The 26,780-nt window shown below is 37.4% G+C and overlaps 1 protein-coding gene across 18 annotated transcripts in view; it reads right to left on the bottom strand.

The window, feature by feature from the left end:
* The window catches only part of slc4a7 (solute carrier family 4 member 7), a 158,413-nt gene that overhangs the window by 58,456 nt on the left and 73,177 nt on the right, over nucleotides 1–26,780 (bottom strand). For 5 of the 18 annotated variants that reach the window (XM_087986919.1, XM_087986920.1, XM_087986915.1 and 2 more), the window contains exons 3-12: nucleotides 23,144–23,293; nucleotides 17,289–17,427; nucleotides 11,439–11,599; nucleotides 10,504–10,692; nucleotides 8,257–8,601; nucleotides 5,799–5,908; nucleotides 2,597–2,653; nucleotides 1,739–1,896; nucleotides 1,142–1,229; nucleotides 686–832 (exon numbers count right to left, since the gene is read on the bottom strand). In XM_087986919.1, the coding sequence (XP_087843045.1) occupies nucleotides 686–832; nucleotides 1,142–1,229; nucleotides 1,739–1,896; nucleotides 2,597–2,653; nucleotides 5,799–5,908; nucleotides 8,257–8,601; nucleotides 10,504–10,692; nucleotides 11,439–11,599; nucleotides 17,289–17,427; nucleotides 23,144–23,293 (1,544 nt within the window). The remainder of the gene's footprint in view (nucleotides 1–685; nucleotides 833–1,141; nucleotides 1,230–1,738; nucleotides 1,897–2,596; nucleotides 2,654–5,798; nucleotides 5,909–8,256; nucleotides 8,602–10,503; nucleotides 10,693–11,438; nucleotides 11,600–17,288; nucleotides 17,428–23,143; nucleotides 23,294–26,780) is intronic. The other 13 variants (XM_043689482.2, XM_043689481.2, XM_087986922.1 and 10 more) reach the window with 7 other exon arrangements.

Here is a 26,780-nt window from a genome sequence, read left to right on the forward strand (position 1 = left end):
CAATCCAGTTGACTCTTAACTGCCCAGTGAGCAACTGGAGATGGGCAATAAAATACGGTCAGGTAAGTAATGCATGTATGAAGGTAAAGAAAAACATGGTATGCAGTTCACAGTTAACCCAATCCCATACTCACCAAATATCTTTCCATGCAGAGTCACTGAATTGGTATCAGAAACAAAAGTGCTGGTTAAAAATTTACACTGAAGCACAGGTACTCTGTGGCCAGCAAATCCATTTTAGCAAATTGTGCCCATTCAGCACTAAGATTTCAACTAGTATGTTTTTGGAATAGCAAATTTTACTAGAAATAGCATATTTGTCAGCAATCTGAAGGAGGATATACATCTAAGATAGAATAACAAGCCTTTCTTCTTGAAAGACATATTGACTGGCCTGTTGAGTTCTTAAAACATTTTCTACTCTTATTTTGAATGCATTTTTGTTTGACATTTTACAAGGCTGCATTCAAATGCAGGAAGTGAGTGCCCAAGAATTTTGTACATTAACTCACAAGCAAATTATAAGACAAAAGGAAAGAGTGACTCAAGTTTTAACATCTGAGTGTTATAGTTACGAACTTGCTGAAAAGTAACTTTAAGTCCATTTTGGGGTGAAGAGTCCAAAAGTATTATAACATAAAAGAAGAAAGTTGAATTTTATTAGGCTTCAAAAGATGATTCTCACCTGTGAAGGAACATTTTTTGGTGGTTCAATTCGGATTGAAGGATCCCACTCTCCTGGTGGAAGAACAGTAACTTGATCTAAAAATTCATCTATTCCTGCCAGCAGGTCTGTTCGATCTTTTGCTTTATAAGCAACATCGTGGAAAACCTTAATAAAAACATGCATGCACATATTTATACATTTTCACATTAACACTAGTTTTCAAGTCATACTGATTATTAACTTAAAATTGTAATCACTGGAGTGATTCAGCAGACTTCACCAGGCTCCTGAACCAGAGACATCCAGTAACTCTAAAAGTAGTTTATTTACCATTATAATTGACTTTCTTTTAAATAAAAAGCAGTCATCTCAGGAGATCTGATCTTCCCAATAGTTGAATTGGGATCAATTAGAGCTCTGAGCAAAGTTCCAGTATAATTCTAGCAGACACCACCTTCAAAAATTCCAACTTGCCTCATCTGTCATTAGGGTAGCTATTGATCTACCAATTTCATGGTATTGCTGTGCTTTACCAGATGGCCCCAACATAAGAAACAAAAACCTAAGAGGGTAGAAAAATGTATATTAGAAAGTAAAACATTTGTTTGCCAGGTATCATTCAAATGTTATCAAATTACTAGTTTCTCCTTGCAACTAAAAGCTACTTAGCATATTACACTATTATTGTAGTTAACAATTATTGTCTGCACATGCATGTCTGAAATTGTGGTATTAGTGCAAGATGCACTTTTTTGGGATTGATAAGACCAATGCTGCATCTCCCAGACTGACTATTACTTGGGAGAACAAAATCACCTTCAATATATATTTTACACCAGCACACTTTGCAAAGCACTACAAAAGTACAATTAAAACAGAAAAACAAATACATAGTAATTGAAAAACTTTGGAAAAAATCTTTAATCATGTAAGCATTGAAGCAAGGTGTTGTCGATGGATCTGCAAAGGTGAAAATGCTTTCTTATTGTCAAGGAGCAATTTAACGATGATTAAATCAAAGTTATGTATATTTATGATAAAATAAATGATAATCTTTCATGTCAGTTTCACCTGGTTGGAATTGGAACTTCTGTAAGTCCTGTAAGAAGAATAGCAGGCGACAGACGAATAAAGGCGATGATGGGTCTCTCAAGGAAGTTCACTTCTCCCACCAAGACATTGGAAGCCTCAGCACCAGGTGGAATCTTTTTCATGAAATTCATGTCCACCTACAAATGACATGATTGGGATGGGACATTTTAAGCAGTTCAATATTATCTTTTAAAAAAAAAGTTACCTAACACTTGAACATGAAATGACGCACAACAAGCCTAACCTAAATTAATTTCAATTTGGATGCTTTTGTTGTGCACATAGCAATTCAGACATACTAAACCCTCACCTTCTGGAAATGATTTTTCATTACATCGATATGCAGCATAGATTGCAAAGCACTGGTTTAGTTTCAATCAAGTGTAAAATCAGGAAACATGCAAATTTAGAGCCTGATCCAAACACTGGGCATCTTTGGGACTCAAGTCTCAAATATATTATTTAGAAGTTAAAATCTTTTTAAAATTTAAACTGATAATATTTTAAGTAGCATTTGTTTTAATCCAGTTTAAAGGTTCAATTTTATATAGTGGGGAATTAGGATTCAAGATCTTAGCATTACATTATATTTAATTGCCAATATTTGAGTCAACAAATATCTATTGTTAACTACTACAAATTCATTTATTAACTAAAATTCACATTAATTCAGCACAGCTAAACTAACAGTTGCTGCATATATACTCATGCTGATAGATAACCATCACCACACATAACTGAAGATTCAACACTGGCCAATATCAGTAAAAGCACAGACACACAAACCAAAACAATGTACACGACAGTACATCAGAAGCTAAAGAACTAAAAACTTACTGTTGACCTCCTGAGTCTCATACCAAGCGTGACACAATTACAGTGCCAGGACTCAGACTCCAGTCCAACCAGGAGTCAAGGAAGGCACATTTTTAAAAAAGGTCAATAAAGGAAAAGCAAAAAAAGGGGAAAACAAGAAAAAAAGTCATAATAGAGATGCAGGCACAAATATACCTGCTTCAAATTGCAAACCAAATAATTTACAAAAAGCAAGCAATATCCATGACCTAATTACAGCTAAGAAAACATTTCTGAAATCAAACTTGAAATTTTAAGTTAACTCTGGAAATACTGTAATACATACTAACAAAGATGTTATTTCTATAAATAATTTTAATCACAATGAACAATACATTTTTGTTTGTAAGCACAATTATTAATTTTTATTCTTCATATGATCCAAAGTAACAAATATCTGATTTATACCACGAGTCCCAGGGCAGTACGGTGGCTCAGTGGTTAGCACTGCTGCCTCACAGTACCAGGGTTCTAGGTTCAATTCCTGCCTGTCTGTGTGGGTTTCCTCCGGGTGCTCCAGTTTCCTCCCACAATCACAAAGATGTGTAGGTCACCTGTAGGTCAGGTGAATTGGTCATGCTAAATTGCCCATTAGTCAGGGATAAATATAGGGCAGGGGAATGGGTTTGGGTGTGTTTCTCTTCGGAGGGGAGGTGTGGACTTGTGAATGCGTTTAAATTTATTTACATCATCAACTCTATTCAAATAATGAAATAAAGCCTTTGACTTTATCCTAATGCATTTTTTGAAAAGAAATTAATTACAAAAAGTATTTGGTTAGATACAAAAAAAATGTTAAAACTTGAAAAGGTAAAAATCTAATTGCACACCACCCCCACCCCCAACTGTCAAATCTCTTAAAAGATGATCAAATAAAAACACTTCAAAATTTCGACTCTATCCAAATCCTACTACATTATATGAGTTGCATGATCCAAAAATTAATATTAAAGAATTGTGAAATACCATAATTATTTTTAACCTAACCTACCATTAAAACAAATCTACCCAAATTTTATTTAATTTAGAAATGGGTAAATTCCTTTCAACTACTGTGTCCTCTGACCCACTTAATTTCCCAAAATTTCAACTGTGCATTACTTGGTCATACATACAAATGTGCTATAGGTGGAGTCAAAGCTAGAAAGGCAGTTACAAGCCATGTATTCCATGATGCCACCAGCAGCATATCAGATGAAACTCTGTTTTAGTGGTGTTTTATAAATTGCAATATACAATTTTATTGTGTTGCTGTATAATAATTAGAATAATTTTGGGTTCCTGCAGGGAAAAAAAAAGGTCAATTAAATGGATGAATGACCTTGCTGAGATTCTCAGTTCAATTAATAGATTGTACTTAGCAAGCAAAAATAAAACTGAGGAAAATTTTCATTTATTCTGTGATGAAGTATATTATTTTTACAGTGTGTACCAGTTTTTACATTAGATGTTGCATAGCATATTCAATTACATTCCTCAATTATCCATACTGGGAGTCTTTACAAATACAGACAGTTAATATATTAAGAAAACAGAAGTTGCTGGAAAAGCTCAGCAGGTCTGGCAGCATTCTTGAAGATAAATCAAAGTTAACATTTCAGGTCTGGTGACCCTTCCTCATCAGACCTGAAATGTTAACTTTGATTTCTCTTTGCAGATGCCGTGAGGCCTGTTGGGTTTTTCCAGCAACTTCTGTTTTTGTTTCTGATTTACAGCATCCACAGTTCTTTCAGATTTTAGTTAGAAAAATGAGTTGTGTGACAGGAAAATTGTTGGAATTCTTGTTCTTTCTGATAGATATTAATTGCATATGTCAGGGGACAATTTGAAAATTTGCTGAAGATATGAAACTCAGAAGCATCATGAACTTCAAGGATGACAGAATAAACGAAAAAGGACATAGACCAATTGGTGAAATGGGCAGGTGAAATTTGACAGAAGTGACGGGGGGGGGGGTTCACTTTGCTAAGGGGAATTCTGAGACACAATACAAAGTGTACAGTTCTCAAAAGGTATCTTGAGAGACCTGGATATAATTACCAAAGACAGTAGAATAGGTTGAAAGAACATTTAAAGTATACAGCTTGCTAGTTTTTACTAAGTGCGTAATGTATAAAATCAAGGAAGTAACATCAGAGCTTAAACAGAACATTGGTTGAGGTCAACCAGAGTTCCGACCATCGCACTTGAGGGGGGTTAGAGAGGTGCAAAAAAGATTCACAAGAATAATTCAAAGGATGAAGAACTTCAGTTATGTAAATATCAGATGAAATTGGGATGTTCTTGGAAAAAAAACTCATAAGGGGCATGGACAGTAGACAGCAAAAACTGCAAGATCTAAAAGGGCAAAGATTTAAAAGATGGCTGGTCAAAGAAGCAATGGGAACACAAGGTTTTTTTGTTAAAAAACATAAGATCACTGCTGATCTGGCTATGACCCCAACTCCATTTGTTTGTCTGCCCATAACCCTAGACTCAAAAATTTAATCGAACTGTCTCTTGAATAAATTCAATGACTGAGTCTCCATGGTTTTCTGTAGAAGACAAAAAATACTTTTGAAACATACTGGAATCAAGTGGCGAATAGGAGGGAGGAACTAAAAAAAAAACACTATCACCAAGGAAAAGGTGCTCAGAAAACTATCAGACTGAAAACTTAAGTCTGCAGGACCACATAGCCTGCACCTAAGGCTTTAAATGCAGTATCTACAGAGATAGCAGTTTCATTGGTTACAGTCTTCAAAAATTCCTTTAATTCTGAATGGGTCCAGTGGAAACTAATTAATGTTAACTTTTACTCAAGAAAGACATTAGACACAAAACATGATGCAACCCATGGCAGATCCAGTCACCTACAATGAGTCAAATGACTTTCAAAGTCCCTTACCAAAATCTAATGTGCAAGGTCTTTCAAACTTTCCAGTCAAAGTGTCCAAGGATGCTATTCAAGCAGAATTAATGATACAGAGGGTTTTACCCTACTAATAACTCACCATATGGCTACAGCATGAATATGAAACAGGGAACTGAAATACAGCGCATAAGTAAATGGACTATCTTTGAGATTAAACTCTGATTAAAAGTAGCTTCATGGAATATTACAGAAATGGTTAATATTTAACACCATGACAACATTTTTCAGTACTTCTGGAGAATTTTTTTTGCACAATGTCTAAAATAATACCTTGCTGAAGTCCACTGTGCTGTTTTCTCTACTAGCGCTATTACCCATTGTTTTTTCAATGCTCTTGGTCTCCAAGATACCTGGTGCAGATTGGGGGGACGCTAAAAGTCCTGTTATATGAAGATGCATGAAGAAAAACATTTAGCAAAGCTTAGTTAAAAGATACATACATATATTTGAACTTGACACAAACCAGACCATTTGTTAGAAATGTGTTGCAGCAATCTGTAGAATGTAAGCGTTTGTTAAAAAGTGATTAATGGCATGTTCACTTTATAATAAATCAACAAAGATAGTTTGGTGCTTGTTGCAAATGTATTGTATTATCTCAAAATGTATAAGCCATTCCAGACTTTTTTTCCCAGTTGTGTCTCATTGATAAATTTAAACATTTGGACAAGAGTTCACAGTAAGCTGAGATATAAGGCCATATATGAATCAAACCAAGGTTCAAGCTAAAGTACAAAAAAAAGTTAATTGCTTATTTGTACATTTCTGGGAGGATTATGAGAAACGAAAGTCAGGAAATGAGGGAATATTCTATTCACATAATGAGGTTCAACAGCAACCTATCCACTTGTCAGTTTTCAATCCAGGTGAAAATACCATTTCTGGACACCTGATCACCATCAGAAGCCTCAATTTAAAAGAATTTTAGTCACTGCCATTGGATGCTGCATACAATGGGAAGCTGTTGCTTCATAGTTAAAGAATGACAGAATTGAGATTTGGTCTATTACACTAAAAGTAACAATTATGTTGCTAAGTGCTTAACTAGTTTCTTTATTTTCCAGGCCATTTGGCCCAAATCATTCATGAGAAAATTACACTGTAGGACAACATACAAAAATCAAGAAATAATAGTGGTAATGCAATAGTCAAGGGATATTTCAATCTTCGTATAGATTGACTTATTTCTGTGCCTTAAATGTTCTGCGATTTTATATTCTCCATTTGCCTGGATGGACATAGCTCCAACCATATACAAGAAGCCAAAAATTGCCCGAGTCCAGATTATAATCTAACAGGTTTTCTTGAAATCGCAAGCTTTCACAGCCCCCAGTCATTCTTGTGGTTTCAAATAAACCTGTTGGACTATAACCCAGTGTCATGTGATTTTTGACTTTGTCCATTCTAGTCCAACATCAGCACCTCCACATCATATTTAATAAGTTCAATACCATCCAGGACAAAAACAGCAGATTTAAATACCATCCACCACTTTAACTACCGAGTGGCTGTAGCATACACCATCTACAAAGCGCATGCTCCTTCAACAGAACCTTCCAAGCCCGTGAACCATACTGCCTAGAGGGTACAGATACAGGAGGACACTATATCCTGCAAATGCCCAACCAAGCCATAAAATCACTATGACATGAAATTATATCACCAACCCAGGAGCAAAGTCCTAGAACAATGGGGTTTCTCATACCCCATTGGGTATGCCCACATCTCACGTACTGCAATGGGTCCAAAATGCAGCTTTAAGGAATATTACAGTTGTGCAATAAACACTGGCCTAATCAGCAACATCCAGATCTCATGGTAAATGTATTTTCCTTTAAGAAAAAGGACAAAGAAGAATCAATTACCATAGTCAAGTTACAGAGATTGTCATTTGTAACTTAAAGTAGTTATTTCAATGTAGTGGCAGGAGTGGAAACCTAGATGGAAAGACTCATGATAATCTGGAAAATACAGGCACAAATTTAGAAGGAGACATATTCAATAACTTAAGACAGGTTAAAGAAGGGAGAGTAATTTGTAAGGAAAAAGTTTTGTTTTTAAAGGAAATGTGAAATAAAGGTAAATTTGAAGAGAAGGCCAGTACCCAAAGGCACACAATTATTAACAAGCAGAGTGGAAAAAAGAAGTACAGCAAGCAATATACATTCTCTATATCAGAAACATTAATGCACCTTACACATACATACCTTTTAAACTAATGTGAGCACATTTCTACCAAACGTAACATCACAAATTAGAGGGACCAGTCTTTTCAGCTACATGGCCAAAAATATTCAACCGCTAGGTGCTTAATGTAGCAAAACATTAATTTTTGGGTAATTAGTTTGAATAAAACAATGATGTGATATATCGAAAAATAAAATTTACATATTGCCCATATCTCAGCTTAATAAAACACTGCATGCGCACACTTCATTTCAATGTTAGATTAAACTTGTAAACCTGAGAGCAATTAAATGGCACATCATATACATGATTCAGTTACCATTTGAGAAATGGTGCACCTGCTGCATGCAAAAGGCACTGAAGTGACGCTTGAGTACTAATGAAACCATGTGCAAAAGTATTTCAAATTTATTTTGCTGTGGAATCAGTTGACTGCAATAAACTGCTTTCAGACCATTACTAATGCATGCTGTGTGGCATAGCTATGCTCCACTACTAGTGCTCCACATGCACAAAATTATCACAACCATGTGATATTTGCCTGCTTTACGGTCATCACATTCTTCGTGTGCTTTCACCTGTCCTTCTTGCACCTCAAATTCTTCATCAGGGGGATGAACTATTACATCAGGAATATCCTCACCGACACAAGACACCAGCAACTGACTTTGACCCTGACAGCGATGCTCCAGTTTTGGAGTGGAGGGTGGCGTGTTTTGAGGGGTGGGAACAGGACTTGCACACCTTGAACCTGCTAATGATCCACCCTTGGAGCCAGGCAGAAAGGAGCCAAATGGAACAGAGAAAAGAGAACCTCCTCTTAACGAAAGGCTTGAAGAAGACAGACCAGCACGGAGTGAAAGGCGGGAGGCAGAAAGGCCTTCCCCTATCATCAAAATGAAAAAACAAACAATATAATACAAACTAGGATTTAAGAAGCCACAAGAGATCCATGCAAGCAAAAAGTAAATCTATTAAATGAACAAAGATCTGTTGTAGCTAGTTGAATCATGCACAACTGAGTAAGCAAGCAATAAAAACAACTGCATAGAATGATCCAAAGCAAATTATTAGATTAAGTAATAGTTGGTCTTTTGAAAAGGTGACAGTGCTAAAAGGCTGGTGAATGTTGAGGGTTTTTGCAGATTGCAATTTAATTTGTAATTAAAAATCATTAGTTTACATTTTCTACAAATTATTACTTAAATTTTGGATATCTTGCCACTTTTCATTGAGAATTTGTTTATAACCTTTTCACATTAGATAATGCTGGATTAATAGAATTTCATAATTGTAGAATATGATCTGCATAATCAGTAATACAGTCTGGTTGCTTTAATTGTGACTGTTGCAAGCCTGCTTTCTCAGCTTTTCAAACTCCTATGCGTTATCTACTTTGGGAGAAATGCTTATCCTTTTGGAATTTTTGTTAATTTTTCCTCCTTTATACTTTTTCCCCCAGGTCTTTGGATCCCCATTTTATGCATTATAGCCCCTCATCTCTCAACTTAAGCCTTTCAGTAAACTCTTGTTTCCAAAATTTGTGTTTACTTGCTTCTCCAAATTATTTTTGTTCACTCAGGGAGGTTTTGCACCCTGCTATACTTTAGGCCCAACATGCCCTGGCCTACCTATAGGACTGTGCTATCATACTGGCAGTAAAAATGATCGATTTAATTACATCTCCTCCCTCCAATCAACTGCTTCAATCTTACTTTCACTGCTATTCAGTCTCTAACTCGAGTGTCCTGCTTGGGATTGCCATAATTATCCTGCGACTTTGCATTCCATTTAATGTAAATGAGGAACATGGTCTTAAATACTCTGTATGCAATACCGCTCATTTAAAAACAAAGCACAATTTAAAGTGGTCAAAAATATAAACTGTAAATAAGCAACCTTTTTTTTTAAAAAAGGTTCAAAAATTGATTTAGATATCTCTTACACCAATTTAAAGAAAGTCAATGTTACCATTACTATATAAGCACTGAGTAACTGCTTGCAAATTTAAAAGACTTGTCAAAACAAAAATTAGATGCAGTTTCAGGAGACTACTTGGGATTAAAACATGTATCATACAAATAAAGTACAATGAGAAGCAAATCATATTTACTTCTCAGCAAAATTGATCAAGGACAATTTACAATGTACTTCCTCTGAAATAATTTTCCTAAGCACCTTCTATTCCTGAATAAAATGTACGTGGAAACAAAGAAAAAAAACTTTTGTCTACTGTTATTCTGTGAATCTGAAGTTATTTTGACATTTAGTTCTGTATAGGTAAGTTGTAGTTAACACAGAGATACAACCTGTGCAAACTAAAAGAAACACATGAATTGGTCATGGACTTCAATGAATTACTGAATAAATAGTGTAGTAAATCTGAAAAAAAAAAATCATAAAACAGGTTCACGCAGCAAGTCAAAAGTATTAGACTCTCAAAATCCAAAATAATATTTGCAATAATAATATCAGCAGCATATTTTGTCAGGCTCGTTTATGACCTACTGGCAAAAAAAATGGCCAATGAACAAAAACTATTTAGTCACCTTATTCACACAGCAACTGAAAAATGCGTAAATACCAGAACAGCAGACATGCATGTTTGCCACATCAGGAATTCTATCTACATGACAATAAAAATTAAGCAGAAACAAAAGGGTCTGTTTAATGTACAACAAAACTCAGCCAAAAGCAGTCCCTATGATCAAAGTTTGCAAATACTAGTTTATTCTGATGTCATTATTCTGGAAACAATTAAGAAATTGGAGACTACAAAACATCTCACCATTTCGCTCAAGCAAGTGAGGATCAGAATGTTTCTTGCCTATATCTGCAAAGGAACGGACGATAGGAATTCGATTACTCAGTTTCTTTTCGCTCTGGTGATGATGTTTTTTTAATAGTGCTTCCTTCACTTTGTCTCGCATGCTTTTATCCAGCTGATCAGATGCTATCATGTTGTCCAGTACCATATCTGCAGTACAAATTAAAAAGCAAACAAGGAGGGGAGAATAAGGCAAGTGAGTAGAAAACAGCAAGGAAAGATATGCAAAGAAAGATTGCACCAATAAAGAAAATGGGTGCCAAGTGCATCAGATAGAACAATGAAACCAATAGAAACAAGAAACACACGAGGGGGGGGGAAATTTAATCTTTAACTGGAATTACCAAGCTTAAAAAAGTAAAAAAGTTCTCCCTAGATATTTCAGATTTTAGGAAAAGAAAACCAGCAACTTAATTTACCACTCTAATTACTCATCCTTATGAACACATCCATACGGCCTACAGTATGTTCAAATCTTTATATGGGGTGATAGGTTTGACCAAGGAATGAATATAAACCAAAAAAAGTGCAAAAAAATTATAATTCCTTCAAAATAACTGAATTTCTAAACATTATAACAGTAATCTGAAACTTCCAAATTGACAAAAGTAGTAGTAATTTATTTCAATCCTCTAATTTGCATTAATAATAAAATGGTATAGACATTCTTATGCTTGAAACCCATTCAAATATAGAGTGACAGCAGTTGCATATTTAGTTCAAACTGATCTGAACAAAATAATAAGGCTTTTATAAATGTGAGTTTTTATAAACGTGAGCATGAAAAATAAGTCGCAGATTTAACAGCAGTATTCTAACAAATTATGTTAACTGTATAATATCCAAAAAAATCTAGTATTAAAAAAGTAAGCAAACATCAGCGATTACGTACACACCTGCTATCTCCTCCGTGGTGCTAGCTCTCATATCCAACATGACAGTCCCATTTAGTATGCAGCTTCTCAACTCAAACAGACTATGTAAAGACAGGGTAGCCACATATGGTTTACTCCATCGCTCCCCACCATCTTCTACATCCTCCTCAAACTTCAACCATCTGAGATGAGAAGCAGATTAATGCGTTTAGAAATGCATTATAGTTGAAGGAAGGGGAATGATAAGCTGAGTTGACAGTAAGGCTAGTTTGGAATGCAAAGTGATGTCAATAGCATGAGTTCAATTCCTGTGCCGACATGAAAGACTCTTCTCATTAATCTCATTGTAGCAGGGGTAACACAGCAGAATATGCACTATTCTCTGTAGCTAAAAATATGCAAGTCTCAAAAGCTGTGTCATTTGCCCAATGCTAGCGTTAAAGAATCATGAGTTGGAGAGGAAGGATTCACTTACCATGTTCAACTGAGTTATCAATAATAGATAGGACTTTTAAAAAGGATTTCTTTAAATTATTGTGCTCAGCCAGTATGAATAGGTACGTCCTAAGGAGGTTAAGGTATCAACTGAAAGAAGGGATGTGCAATATTATGAAGATTGGTAACAGGACTTTCCCCCCCCCCACCCTGTAGAAAGGAGGCTAAAGGAAGACTGAAAACGGAAGGAGAAGTTGGAGCATGACAGAAAACAAGCAAGTGTAAGTACAAACAGAATAGAGCACTCAAACACTGGTCTTTTAGAGGATGAGGAATTAATTATCAAAAACAACAAAATGTTAGATTTTGAACGTGTATTTGTCTTCACAGTAAACAACCCAAAAAGACATTAAAAAGTAGAAGATCTAGATAGGGAAGGGAGAAAGAAACTTAAAACTAACAGAACAAAAAGCTGTCAAGATCTCTACACCTGATGCATCAAGGAGTGCCTACAGAGATGGTGCATTGCTGGAGGTCCACCAAAGTTCCCTATATTCTGGAATAATTCAAATGGATTCCAACACCATTAAGAAAGTAGAGGAAAAAAAAGCAGGAAACTGACAACCAACTAGTCTAATTTCTGTTATTAAGAAAATGCTAAAATCTATTAAGCAAGTAATAGCAGGATATTTAGAAAATCATAACTCAATCAAACTGAGTCAATATGGATTCACGAAAAGCAAATAATACTTGAAAAACTTGTTATAGCTCATCCTACAAAACAGGCACTCATTTTCCTTACAGATGGCAATCATGTGCAAAATTAGGTCACCTACTTTACAGGATTAGACAGGCAGCTCATCTTTTAGCATGGAGACAGACTGCAGAATGCTGCAGCAGAGATCAGAGTATCCTTGTAAAACAATCATAAAACTGTTTGTACAGCAAGTAAAGAAGATGGCAAATCGAATATTGGTCTTTATTGCAAGGGTGTGGAGTATAAAAATAAGTTATATTTTGCTACAACTGTAGAGAATACTTTAAGAAAACATCAGAGTAATGCTCACTATATATTTGCTGTGCTCAGGAGGTTTGCGCATGGCAGTAGGTTCTGAAATTGGAATTCAATGCTTGGAACAGCATCAGCATGTGCAAAACCGCCGATTAACTGTGCAGTTATTCAGCTCACACTGAACGCTGACCTGCAGTATTGTACACAGCTGGACAGAGGGACATACTTGCACTGGAAGCAGTTCAGGGAAAGCTCAACTGGCCAATTTGAAATGAAGGGGTTGCTTTGTGAGCAAAGATTAAAGCAGGTTGGTTAACACTCATGCTCAGGAGAATGAGCATCAAATTTTATTGAAAATTTCAAAATTCAGAGGTTGGACCGGATTGATTTTCAATTATAGGAGAATCTAGAATGAGAAGGTTTAAAAATAAGGGGCCCTCCATTTAAGACTGAGTGGAGGAAAAATTTCTTTACTCAGTGTATTTAACCTATGAAATTCTCTTCACCAGAAAGCAGTGGCAGCTGGGTTATTGAATATATTCAAAGTTGACTTCTGTTTGACAAATGAGTAAGGGAGGGGCAGACATGAAAGTGGAGTTAAAACTGAGAGGCAAAGTATGCTAAATAGGCCAAATGGCCCATTTCTGCTCTTATTTCTTGTATTTCTGATTTGTACAATTTAGAAGTAAGAGAGGTATATAGAACATGGGGGATACCAGGATGGAACAAATAAACACTTGGTTGATAATGATCTGATTGGGCATATTCAGCATGGGTTTATGAATGGGAAATCATGTTTGACGTGTTGAGTTCTTTGTCAAAGTCGTTACTGACAAAATTGATAAGGACTGCTGACAGACTTAATATATTGAAGATTTTTAGAAGGCTTTTGTAAAGGCTGTTTAGTAAGACCAAAACACATGGAATTAATGTTTGTTTTCTGTCTGTTAGTCAGAGTAAGAATAAATGGGTCATTCTCACTTTGTAGGTGACCACTCTTGAGGTACTATAAGGATCAGTATTTGGGCCCCAGTCATTCACAATGTATATCAATGATTTGGAGATGTATACCAAATGTAATATTTCCAAACTTGCACATGATACAAAGCGAAGTGGGAATGTAGGTTATCAGGATGATGATGGCTTCAGGAGGATTTGAACAGGTTTAGTGAACAGGCAGAAAATGGTAAATGGAATATAATGCAGAAGACTGGTGTGGAAATGTGGTGAGGTTCTTTCGTAGGAGAAACAGATATGCAGAATCTTTAAGTTGTAAAAGGTTGGAAAGTGCAGATATACAAAGACTGTTCTTGGCAATAAATCACTGAAAGCTAACATGCAGGTGCAACAAATTATTAAGAGGGCTAATGGAACATTATCCCTTATTTTTGCATGAGGATTTGCGTATAACAGCAGTGGAATCTTGCTTTAATTGTATAAGAGTTGGGGGTTAGACTGCATCTGGACTAATTTGGTCTCACCTCAAAAAACATCACTGAAATAGAGGGAGTGCTACAGAAGGTTCATAAGACTTGTTCCCAGGATGATAGAATTGTCCTATTGAGAGGTGAGGCAAACTGGACTTGTATACTCTGGTATTTCAAAGAATGAGAGCTGATCTCATTGAAATGTACAAGCAAACAGTCAGACAGACAGGACAGATGCATGTCAGATGATTGCCCTGGTTGAGGAGTCTGAACCAAGGGGACACAGTTTAAAAATAAAGGGTGATGTCACTTAAGTCTGAGATGAGCAGACTTTTTTTTTAATACTAAGAAGCTTGTGAACTTTTGGAATCCTGTACCGCAGAAGGTTGTGGAAGCTTAGCCTTTGAGTATGTTTAAGGTGGAGACTAATAAATTGCTGACTATCCAAGACATTCAGGAATTTGGGGATGCATGGAGTGAAAGGCTTTGAAGTGTTCAATCAGACTTGATTGTTTTGCATGGTTGGCAGTTTCAACAGGTTGAATGGCCTACTCCTGTTTCTATATTCCCAAGTATAAATGATCCACAACCTTTTGAGTTGCAAACATGACAGATGCATGTACAAGCAGCAGCAGTGGAACAGTGCTTTTATTATTGTATCAGTGAAGTCAGTTGTAAAACATTGAATCTCATTCGATTTTGGCAATGCTAACCTCTCAGAGATTCACTCAGTTAGCTGCATGGCAGTGATATAGTACCTTTTTTCTCTATCGTAAGAGGATTGAAAAGGGTATCCCTGAACTAAAAATAGATATGCAATTATGATTATGTGATACACATTGCCATAAACCAGCCTCAGGTTGAGCCTGATTATACCAATTACACAATTTTGGAAAAACAGCAAAACTTACCTGGTGCAAGTGAAGTCACAGAAGATGCTCATCAATTACACATGATTATAAATAACAAAGGATATAATGGTATATACTGGACTGTATGTGAATAGTTGTAATTTATTAAAAACTGTACTTCCAACTTTACAAAAGTAAAAGTAACTTACAGTGCCAAATTATTTCATTATCTGTAAAGGGCTTTAAAGTATCTAGCAATTACTGAAAAGTACTGCATAAATTCAAATTAGTCCTTCTCCTTTCATTCTGGATATAGAAAATACTAAACCAAAACCTAAACTTCCATAAAGTGTGAATATCAATACTTGAACATTAAAAAAACATATTATAACAGAAACCAAAAGAACTGTGAATATTGTAAAATAGAAAAGAAACAAATTGTTGAAAAAGGATCAGCAGGTCTGATTCCTCTTCACAGATGTTGTCAGACCTACTGAGCTTTTCCAGCAATTTCTGTCTTTGTTTATGGTTTTTAAAACAGTTCAGGTTTCATGACTCCAAGGAACCAACACACAATGACATCCCTATGATGGATAACAAATTGAACTTTTTCTTTGCTAATCGTGACATAATTTAGGACCTATAGCATCACCCCAATGGGATTTTACATTCTCAGTTACATAAAATGGAGCTAGAAATAGAAAGACAGAATGATGGAATGTGTGTAATTCGAAAATTTAACCCAGTGATGAACAAGATTGCAGAGCATTTCATTCAAATAAAAAAAACAACCGGAGAGCAAGAAAGAATCAGTGACAAAGGAATGTTATTTGAAGAGCAAAGAAAGTTGATGATTTTCAGTGTTTAACAGTGGTAACTTGTGACTCCTCGAAGCACAAGTCAGACAAGCATCCTGACAATACAACAGTAGGTCTAAAAGGTATGCTGGAAACGTGGATCAAGTGTCACCAGTAAACATTTGAAAACCGACACCATAAATGGGGGCAATATTTCTAAAAAACAGCAATTTAGGAGGTAGGACAAAGTTCAGAACTTTGAACAACTTTAAGCATAATGGTGACAGGAAGTATAATGGAATGAACAGCTATTGCTGGAAATGCTCTGGCTAATTAGATTATAAAACTGTAGGCAAGAACAATTCCACCAAGCGGGTAATGTAATAAGTCTGTGTGCGCAAATTAGCAGGAAGTTCTTTTGTCTGTCTGTTCTGCAGTCCCTTCAAAATCAGAACACTTACTTCCTATTGTTCACTAGTGAAAAGAACAGCACAATTGTGAAGCAGGCATCAGTAAGCCTAATTGTTGATGACCATGCATATTTTAGACTGCAACTAAAATAAAAGTTTAAAGTCAGCAAACTTAATTTACATGAACCAAATTGTTCAAATTTATCACAAAAAAGTAATTGGATAAAACTAGGCAAATTTCTAGAAAAGGAAAGTGAATGATTTTTAAAATTACTTTCTAATTCTCCAAATCAGAGTGTAATACAAATCTTTTCCAAAAAAAAACTTAGAAGTATACAACATAAGCAGACTTAATAAACCGGAGTTCCTGAAGCAAAAATTAAGCTTGCCCCGCATCAGGAATAGGTTATTCATAAAACCGATAGTGTGGAAACAGATCACTTGGCCCATCAAGTCCACACCAAAGAGCAACCCACTGAGACCCAACCCCTCACTCAATACTTGTAACCCTGTATTTCCCATGACTAATCCACTTAATCTGCACATGCCTGGACACTGGACAATTCAGTACGGACAATCCACCTAACTATCATATGTTTGGCCTGTGGGAGGAAACTGGAGCATTCAGAGGAAATCCATGTAGACACAGGGAGATTGTACAAACTCCACACAGAGTCAGCAGAGGGTGGAATTGAACCCAGGTCTCTGGCGCTGTGAGGCAACAGCGCTGCCTTAAAGTATTGGTTTTTGATAATAGTTTTATCAGCTTCTAAATGAACATTCCTTCAGTGACAGGTAAAAGCCCTTCCTACATATGTCATGCAAGATTACAAGAAATACTGTTCTGTACATGAGGAAATACATCCCCTATGAAACAGTAGTATACAAAGAATGTAAAAAGCACCCAGGGTAACCAGAAAATAAAATACTCATACTTACCGGGCAGTTTCTTTCCACTCACAATCTTCTCCATCACGGAAGCAAAGTTCATCCAGTTCTGTAAAGAGATCGTGTGGCATATGCTCCTCATCATCATCCTCTATCCCCAGGATAAACTGGACACGTTGAGATGGGGTATCTGTAGTTTTTGAAAGGAACAGACAAAAATCAGGTTGAGTTATCATACTCATTCAAATATGTGCTGCTACTTTTTTCTTAAATAAACTGAACACGTTGTTTTAAATTTTCTGATGTACATCTTGCTCATATTCTGCTCTGTAAAAGAGCAAGTCAACTTTTTTTTTGAAAAACTGAAGTAATCTCTGAAAAATATAATGATTTTACTCTGTTAGAGCATAATTGATTAAATCAGTGTTTGGGTTTTATGCAGATGATATACAGTTATTGCTATTTTCTCTAATTTGCAAATAGAAGTGTCAGTTTGTTTCTAGCTTTTGTTTTTTAAAAAAAAAAGCATATTGCTTTCTTTAAAGAAAGGAAAGCTGATTTTTGAAATAACTGCACAGAGGCTGGTAACCCATCAGGAAGTCACCCTTCATTTACACATGCACAGTACATGGACTCTGACGAGTTAGCTCAAAGCTAGTCCCTAGAATGAGGAGACTGTTCCTATCCGTCAGCCAGGGCTCCCTGATTGTGGCTGTTAACCTGAGCCAATCAGGGATCTTATACTAAGAGCCATCTGGCCAACTTCATTCCAATCACAATATTTCCTCCAACCAATCCTGACCACCAGACATAACTTTTCAACATTTTCGTTTTGGAAACCCTAGGATGACCCTGGAGGAGTTCAGCCAGTATCTGGCAATGAACTTGACTCTTGCACACCATAAGATGCCATCCTCTACAGTGATCTGGTCTCACCAGGTACAGAAGGATTCAATTTTGTGACTGTCCTTTTGTTTCCCCTCCCCATCACTACCAACTGTTTTAGTTTTGCCAGGATCAGATCTTTGTGTCCATAGTCGAATACTGTCAACGATGACTGGAAGGGTGTCCAAAAAATTTAAAATCAGAACGGACTCTTCCAGGGGGGGCAACACTAGTGGCATATCTGCCTGTGAAAGGCAGTTCAAGACATCCGCATTTGCCACTTGGCCTCCTGGACAGTGTTCCACCGTGTAATTCTGCACATGTACAACAAGGGCTCATCACCCAGTTCGAACAGAAGCAATTGGCTGCAAGGCCTTTTTTTTTTTAAAAAAAAAAGTAGCCCTAGCAGGGGTTTGTGTCTGTTCCTATTACAAATTTATGTCCATAGAAGGTTTTGGTGGAACTTTTATACACTAAAGGTGACCGCCAAACCTTTCTTTTCTATCTGGGTATATTTGCATGCAACATCAGGCATAACTCTCCATTGGGTCACCAGTGAGCCAACACTACTCCAATACCATATGGGCAGGCATCAGAGCCGCATTTTCACTTCCTGGCAATGTGACCAGTCCCAAGGCTGACTCTTTTCCTATAGCAGATGGAAGGGTGCCAGGATGGAGGCCAGGTTATATATGAATTTTCCGTAATACTTCACCAACCCAAAGAAAGACCATAGCTCCAGTATAGACGTGGTAGCTGGGGCACTTTTTATCATCCAGGCTTTATCTTCCAACAGGTGTAACTTGGTCTTGTCAACTCTGAAGCCCAAGGAGGTCATTTGGGGTGTGAGGAGAACACATTTTTCCCTTCGAAGGCAGATACCCGTCTTGGAGAAATATTTAGGCATTACGTCCAAGTTCTTCAAATGCTCCTTATTAGTTTTTCTAGTTATTAGCATGTCATCCAGATAAATGGCAACCTTGTAAAATATTCTCAATCATCTACTGCAAAAGGGCACAGGCCAAGGATACCAATATACAAGACTGTCATTTGGGGTAAAAATCCTTATGGTATTAATTGTGACATACTTCTAGGAAGCCACTCACATAACCACAGGTACACAAGGCTCATGTCCAAATTCGTGATGGATAGCCACCACACCGCCCTGATATTTACACGTGCACAGTACATGGACTCTGACCAGCTCGCTCACAGTAACCCCTGGAGTAAGGCGACAGACTCTTATTTACATGTGGAGAAAGTGAGGTCTGCAGATGCTGGAGATCAGAGCTGAAAATGTGTTGCTGGAAAAGCACAGCAGGTCAGGCAGTATCCAGGGAACAGGAGAATCGACGTTTCGGGCATAAGCCTGAAGAAGGGCTTATGCCCAAAACGTCGATTCTCCTGTTCCCTGGATGCTGCCTGACCTGCTGCGCTTTTCCAGCAACACATTTTCAGCTCTTATTTACATGTGTCAATCAGGGCTACCTATCTCATACTCAACAAGATCCACTTGGCCAATCATTACACTTTTGTAGGCATGCTTCATTGGTAAACGAGACAAAGATTATCCATAACTGATATGAAATGGTTGCTGTTGGCGAGGACTGAAGATCCTGGGACATTTGTTTGTACATTGGCTATTCTATACACAATAACTTAAGCAGGCAAAGTGGGGTTTAATACACAAATACTATTGTACTTATATGCTTATGAATATTGCAGTCACTATTCACACTCGTAGTATCAAATATAACCATGCAAAACCTAAATTGAAAAAGTGGCTCTCTGTTAAAGGGTCATTCTTAAATGCAGTATCTATAGTCAAGTTCAATATGCTTGTTGCAGCCTAATGGTAGGGATTTAAATGCACACATGCCAGTTGATGAGAGTTAATCATCCAAGCTTTTAACATTAAAATGTGAGCATTAAAAAAAAAAGTTAAACTATCTGGAATGTCAGAATACGTCTGATGACAGTTTGTGCATTATTAGTGTTCCATAATTTGATGACAAGCCACATAAACATCAAGCAGGCTAGGACACACATCATATCACTCCTGTCAAATGTTCTCTCTCCATCAAACATTCACTGATTTCATCCGGCTTGAACATGATCTTTGAATGGTTTGTTGAGGCACACATCCAAAAAACGTTAAACTACAGATGTTACATATCATCAATTCAAAACTTCACTCCATTCCCATCTTTCAACTACTGCTATGGAGATACACAAACAGTACTGAAGGGAATTTGTTTTGACATAGTTTCATGTTTCAAGATTAGCAGAAGCTTAAATTTCATTTCTTTGGCCACATAGCTTCACTGTGGTACGAGCCTGTCTTAGGTCTTGTGGTTTTCACACATTTCCATACCACAGTTTAACTGCTGGGCATGTAGAAGTTAACAGACATCTCATCCTTGTTGTTAATAATTCAGTCATTTTTGCTGTTGTCTAATGAAGAATTTAGTAGTTTTGACAAAGTCATCAAGTTGTTCCAGACTGATCTTGATCTTCTGCTTCAAGACGACATATTTTCATTCCATGAAGTGCTTACACTAACTGGCTGTTGCTCTCAAATCATTCTGGAAGCAGAGTTTGGTTTGGCCCCATTTATGCAGTGTATTGCTGATGACAACATACTCTGACAGTGAGGATTTATTCAAATACATATTTTGCAGATCAGACCAGTGACTGGTCCATGTTCTCATAATTCATTACCCCCATCTTCTTTTTCAGACCAGATTTTTTAAGTTGACAAAATGTTTTACTGCAGCAGGATTTTGAGTATTCTGTCATTCTGAATACCTTTATCAAATTACATTTCTTCTAAATGCCTCTTCTCCAAAGAGAACTGTCTATTACAATTTCAGACTGAACAAAAGCCAATACTGAAAATGACTTGGCAAACTTATGACCTATCAAGTGAAGAGATTTTAGATTCAAAACAATTTCAATTTTTTTAAAAAAACCAAAGTAGGGAAAATGGGAATCAAAGTAAAACCTACATTCACCAAATATAATATGTATACAATATAATAAATGTTAAGTGATATTATATACAAAACATTATTATTAGCATTTAAATCATTCATGAAAAGAAACATATACCCAATCCTTAAATTAGCCAACCCTAGATTAGAAAGTGAATTATCAAATGTCAGTAATTTGAGGATTACATTTCCACAAAACATCACTGGGTCAACAAACTGGGTGAAAGTTATTTTAAGCGTACTGACTCTGCCACATAACGTCTACACTATGTAGAATGAAAATTCTATAGGTAGCATAGGAAAACTGTGAACTGGCATTATTTTACTATTAAAACAAACATATAGGGTTGAAGCAATGTAATCCTCCACCCAGCAGAATCATCACAATATGCACACTTTTACAGATCCAATATATTAAAATTATGCAACTGTCATTAATGCATGGGAACAAGCAGATGCTTCAAGATATCAAGTCAAGATGATATGCACAAATTTAAAACAAACAGCATCTGGGTCTCGTGGCTAAACAATGAAATTTCTGTCTGACTTGGAAACAGCACGAAATGGATGGTTCCAAATGAATAATCAAACCACCACAGAGGAAAAACTTATTGAAACAGATAATAAATAGACCATCATGTTTATATACCATTCAATGAAATCATGGCTAATCTGATAATCTTCAAAACAATTTTCCTGCCTTTTCCCCATAACCCTCGATTACATTACTGATTACAAGTCAGTCTCAACCTTGAATATACTTTTTCTTCAATATAAAAAAAATTAAACTACAGATAATAAATAGTAGACCAAATCAGATTACTGGCTGAGTTACAAAATATCAGCCTTTATTTTAAAAGAAATGAAATATAAAAATAGGGAGGTTTTGCTAAAACATTACAAACTAGACAAACCACAGCTGGAATACTGTGAACAGTTCTGGACCCCTTATCTAAGGAATGATGTATTGGCATCAGTCCAGAGAAGATTCATTAACCTAATACCAGACATGCAGATACTGTCCAATGAGAAGAGATTGAATAGCTTGAGCCTGTACTTGTTGGAAGATAGAAGAATTCAGAGGCAATCTTACTGAAATATACAAGATACTTAGAGGATTTGATAAGGTATTAGTGGAAAGCTAGTTTCCCCTTGCAGGAAAGTCTAGGGATAGAGGGCATGAGCATAAAATAAGGGATCATACTTTTAAGACACAAATGAGGAGGAATTTCTTCTCTCAGAGGGCAGTGAATTTGTGGAATTCTTTACTGCAAAGGGCTGTAGAGACTGGGTCTTTATACATATATTCAAGGGTGAGGTGAACAGATTTTTTTTTAAATCAGTAAGAGAGCCAAGGATTACAGGTAAAAGGCAGGAAAGTTGCTTTGAAGGTCAGATTAGCCAAGATCTCATTTAATTTGCATACAGACTCAATGTCTGTTTCTGATCCCATGTCTTATGATTGTATGGGGAGAGGTTGAGTAGATTGGGCCAGTACTCATCGGAATTTAGAAGTGTGTCTGTGCATGTCTGTACGCATGCCTGTGGAGGGAGAGATTGGGAGTCAGAGAGCAGAAGAAAAAAAAAGGTGAGAAAAGAAGGATGAAGGGTTAAAAAGACCAGTAAGCAGAAGAAATTAAATGGCAAGCAGCAATCAGGAAATTCAAGTTAAACATAAAACAAGAGAAGGAGATGAGAGAAGTGGAATGTACAAGATTAAGAAGAGGGAGAAGCTGAATAAAAGAAAGAAAGTGAGAATTAGCTTCAAGTGGAGGGGATAACTCAGGACAATAAAATGGTTTATCAAATTGAGGCTAAAAAGGTGCAAGACAATATAAAGAACTGGCCAAAACACAAGAATAAGCAAGGTTCCAATCAGTCACTAAAGTCTGAATTATTTTTCTTACACCATTCATTCTTAGTCATATTATTATTAAACTAATATTAGAAACACTGCTGGCATATAATTTAATCTCTATTCACACAATACTATTAAATTTTGCATTGATAACTTTTATCAATTCTTACCATAGGAGGGAGACTCTCTTCCATCGTCTTTATCAGAATCCTTCTCTTTTCCCTTTTTCTTGTGATGATGCTTATGACCACGATGCCTGTGTCGCCTTCGGCTTTGTCTACCAAGAGGAACATGAACCCCTACGTAGACTGCCCGATGACCTGGAAAGTAAACAAAAATATACAATCCAAAATTTCTGATTTAGTGTAGAAACCAACGTTGATTTCCAAAAGCCGGAACTTCATAAGAACAAGAATAAAGTTAATCAATTTCACCAACACATTCCACCTAGACCTTAAATTCACATGGACCATCTTTGACACCTCCCTCCCCTTCTTAAACCTCTCCATCTCTATCAATGACAACCGATTCAACACCGACATTTTTTTCTTTTACAAACTCACCAACTCCCACAGCTATTTGGATTACACCTCCTCCCACCCGACCTCCTCCAAAAACGCTATCCCATATTCCCAATTCCTCCGCCACATCTGCTGCCAAGAGGACCAGTTCCACCACAGAACACACTGGATGGCCTCCTCCTTTAAAGACCACAATTTCCCCTCCCACGTTGTTGAAGATGTCCTCCAACGCATCTCAACCACATCCCGCATCTCCAGCCTCAAACCCCACTCTTTCAACTCCAACAAGGACAGAACCCCCCAGTCCTCACCTTTCACCGACCAACCTCTGCATAAACTGCATCATCCGCCGACATTTCCGCCACCTACAAACTGACCCCAACACCAGGGATATATTTCCCTCCCCACCCCTATCCGCAAAGACCGTTCTCTCCGTGACTACCTGGTCAGGTCCACATCCACCCCCAACAACCCACACTCCCCTCCTGGCACCTTCCCCTGCCACCGCAAGAATCGCAAAACCTACGCCCACACCTCCTCCCTCACCTCCATTCAATGTTAAAAGAGCCTTCCATATCCAAAGTTTCACCTACACTTCCACAAATGTCATTTATTGCATCCATTGTTCCCGATGTGGCCACCTTTTACATCGGGGAGACTGGATGCCTTCTTGCAGAGCGCTTCAGGGAACATCTCCGGGACACCCGCATCAATCAACCCTACCGCCCCGTGGCCAAACATTTAAACTCCTCCTTGGACTCTGCCAAGGACATGCAGGTTCTGGTTCTCCTCCACCGCCACTCCCTCACTACCTGATGCCTGGAGGAAGAACGCCTCATCTTCTGCCTCGGAACCCTTCAACCCTAGGCCATCAACGTGGACTTCACCAGTTTCCTCATTTCCCCTCCTCCCACCTTAGCGCAGTTCAAAACTTCCAGCTCAGCACCATCCTCATGGCCTGTCCCACCGGTCAATCTTCCTTCCCACCTATCCGCTCCATGACCTATCACCTTTACCCCCTTCCTCCATCCATCTATTGCACTCCCAGCTACCTTCTCCCCAGCCCACCCATTTTATATCTCCACCCCCAAGGCTTCCACCCTCATTCCTGATGAAGGGATCCTGTCCAAAACATTGATTTTCCTGTTCCTTGGATGCCACCTGACCTGCTGTGCATTTCCATCACCACTTTAAGCTTGACTTCAATAGAGATTCTGGACAATCTGTGCCCAGCATATGAAGAAATTAAGAGTGAAGTCTTAAAGAACCAAACCAATTGAGAGTGTTTATTGACCAATCATGGAACCGAAAGACCCCGCCGGAGGTCCAGATCTTCAACATCGTACAAAAGTTCCAAGCCAGTTGGCATGCTACCAGGAGGATAACAAATCTAATCCACTGCTGATGCTAGAAATCTGAATCAAAAACAGAATGCTGGAGAAACTCAGCAGGTCTGGCAGCATCTGGAGAGAGAAACAAAATGACAGTTTCAAGTCCAGTAGGACTCCTCTTTAGAATTCAAGAGCTCTGAAGAAGAGTCATACTGAACTTGAAACATAAATCTCAATTTCTCAACACATCAGTCTGATCTGCTGAATTGCTTGAGCATTCAATTTTGAATCTAATTTCCAACACATCCGCACCAAATCAGCTTAATTGTAGGATCAGAAACGTTTTCAAAATGTAAAGATTCCCCAGTAAAAATGGAAACTTTGCTCTTCAACCTGTACAGTCATACAACTAAAAAAAGGAACCTTAAGCAGCATATTTTCTGCGTGATGAAAGTATGATTCTGGCTAAAATTACTTATGGGCAGAAGCAGCTAGACAGTGGAAATGGGTGACAAGGAATGTGTCAAAATACTACTTGGATCACATGGAAGAAAGAAGCACTAATATGCCAAGTTATAATTCTCCGATTTCCAGGAACTCTAATGTTGGGGTCTTTAAAACTTGCCCTAGAACAAAAGATACGAATAACAGCCATAAGCTATGATTAATACATAAATAAAAGTAAAATACTGTGGATTCCAGAAATCAAAAATGAAAATAGGAAGTTTTGGAGAAATTCAGCAGGTCTAGTAGCATCTGTGGAAAGAAAAATAAGAGTTAGAGTTAATGTTCCAAGTCCAATGAGACTTTTTTGGCAGGGTCGTAATTGCTCTCAAAACATGAACTGTTTTTCTCTCTACAGATATTGCCATATTTGCCGAGTTTCTTCTGCACTTTCTATTTTAACAGTAGTAAATATGAAAAAACATGCAGTCAGGAGAATTAGATGTTTTCTGAAGAGCACCCATTAATCTAAATTATCAGCTTTGCACTACATGGTATACAGCGCCACCCACATATAACTACAGCGTCCTGAAATGCAAACATTTATTAAAATATCACATTTCCCCAAGTTCCAGGAGAAAATTTAGCATTCTGAAATTATGTTAACAGCATTGATTAACCATAAGTATTTTTTATCATGCAAGATATGATAAAACTACAGGAGACAACAGCAGAAAGCGAGATAAATTCTAAAAACTCATCCCACACAATACTGTAATAACTAAATACATTCAAGAGCTGTTGCAAAGTGCCAACAGTCAAAAAATCAAATGTACTGTTAGGGTTTATAAACGGAGATGAATTTTCATGAACTGAATATAAAACAAAAAAAAAATAAACTAAAAAAATAAACTACTTAATCCTTATCAATTGCTTAGCCCAGGGCTGGAAACGGATGGGGTAGAAAGAACTAACAAAAGAATCCTCAACGATTAGACAGAACAGAAATTGATTGATTCAATCGTAAAACCTAATAATTTTGACTTAATCATCTAGGTCGTCTCCTATATTGATCAAGTTGACCAGTCTGGATGAAGGAGAAAGTGAGGACTGCAGATGCTGGAGATCAGAGCTGAAAATGTGTTGCCGGTTTGATAGGGAGGTTGAGCAGACAAGGGAGGCGCGGTAGTAGTTTGGCGCACCGACCTTTACACCACTGAGGCTAAACGCCAGCTTGTGGACACCTCCTCCTACTGCCCCCTTGACCATGACACCAAATCCCACCACCAAACCATCATCATCTCCCAGACCATCCAGAACCTCATCACCTCAGGGGATCTCCCATCCACCACCTCCAACCTCATAGTCCCACAACCCCGCACCGCCCGTTTCTACCTCCTGCCCAAAATCCACAAACCTGACTGCCTCGGCCGACCAATTGTCTCAGCCTGCTCCTGCCCCACCGAACTCATCTCTGCATACCTCGACACAGTCCTGTCCCCCTTAGTCCA

The sequence above is a fragment of the Chiloscyllium plagiosum genome, unplaced genomic scaffold (genome assembly GCF_037043375.1).
Source record: "Chiloscyllium plagiosum isolate Xiang-an unplaced genomic scaffold, Cpla_swu_hap1 HiC_scaffold_5, whole genome shotgun sequence".
Lineage (NCBI taxonomy): Eukaryota > Metazoa > Chordata > Chondrichthyes > Orectolobiformes > Hemiscylliidae > Chiloscyllium > Chiloscyllium plagiosum.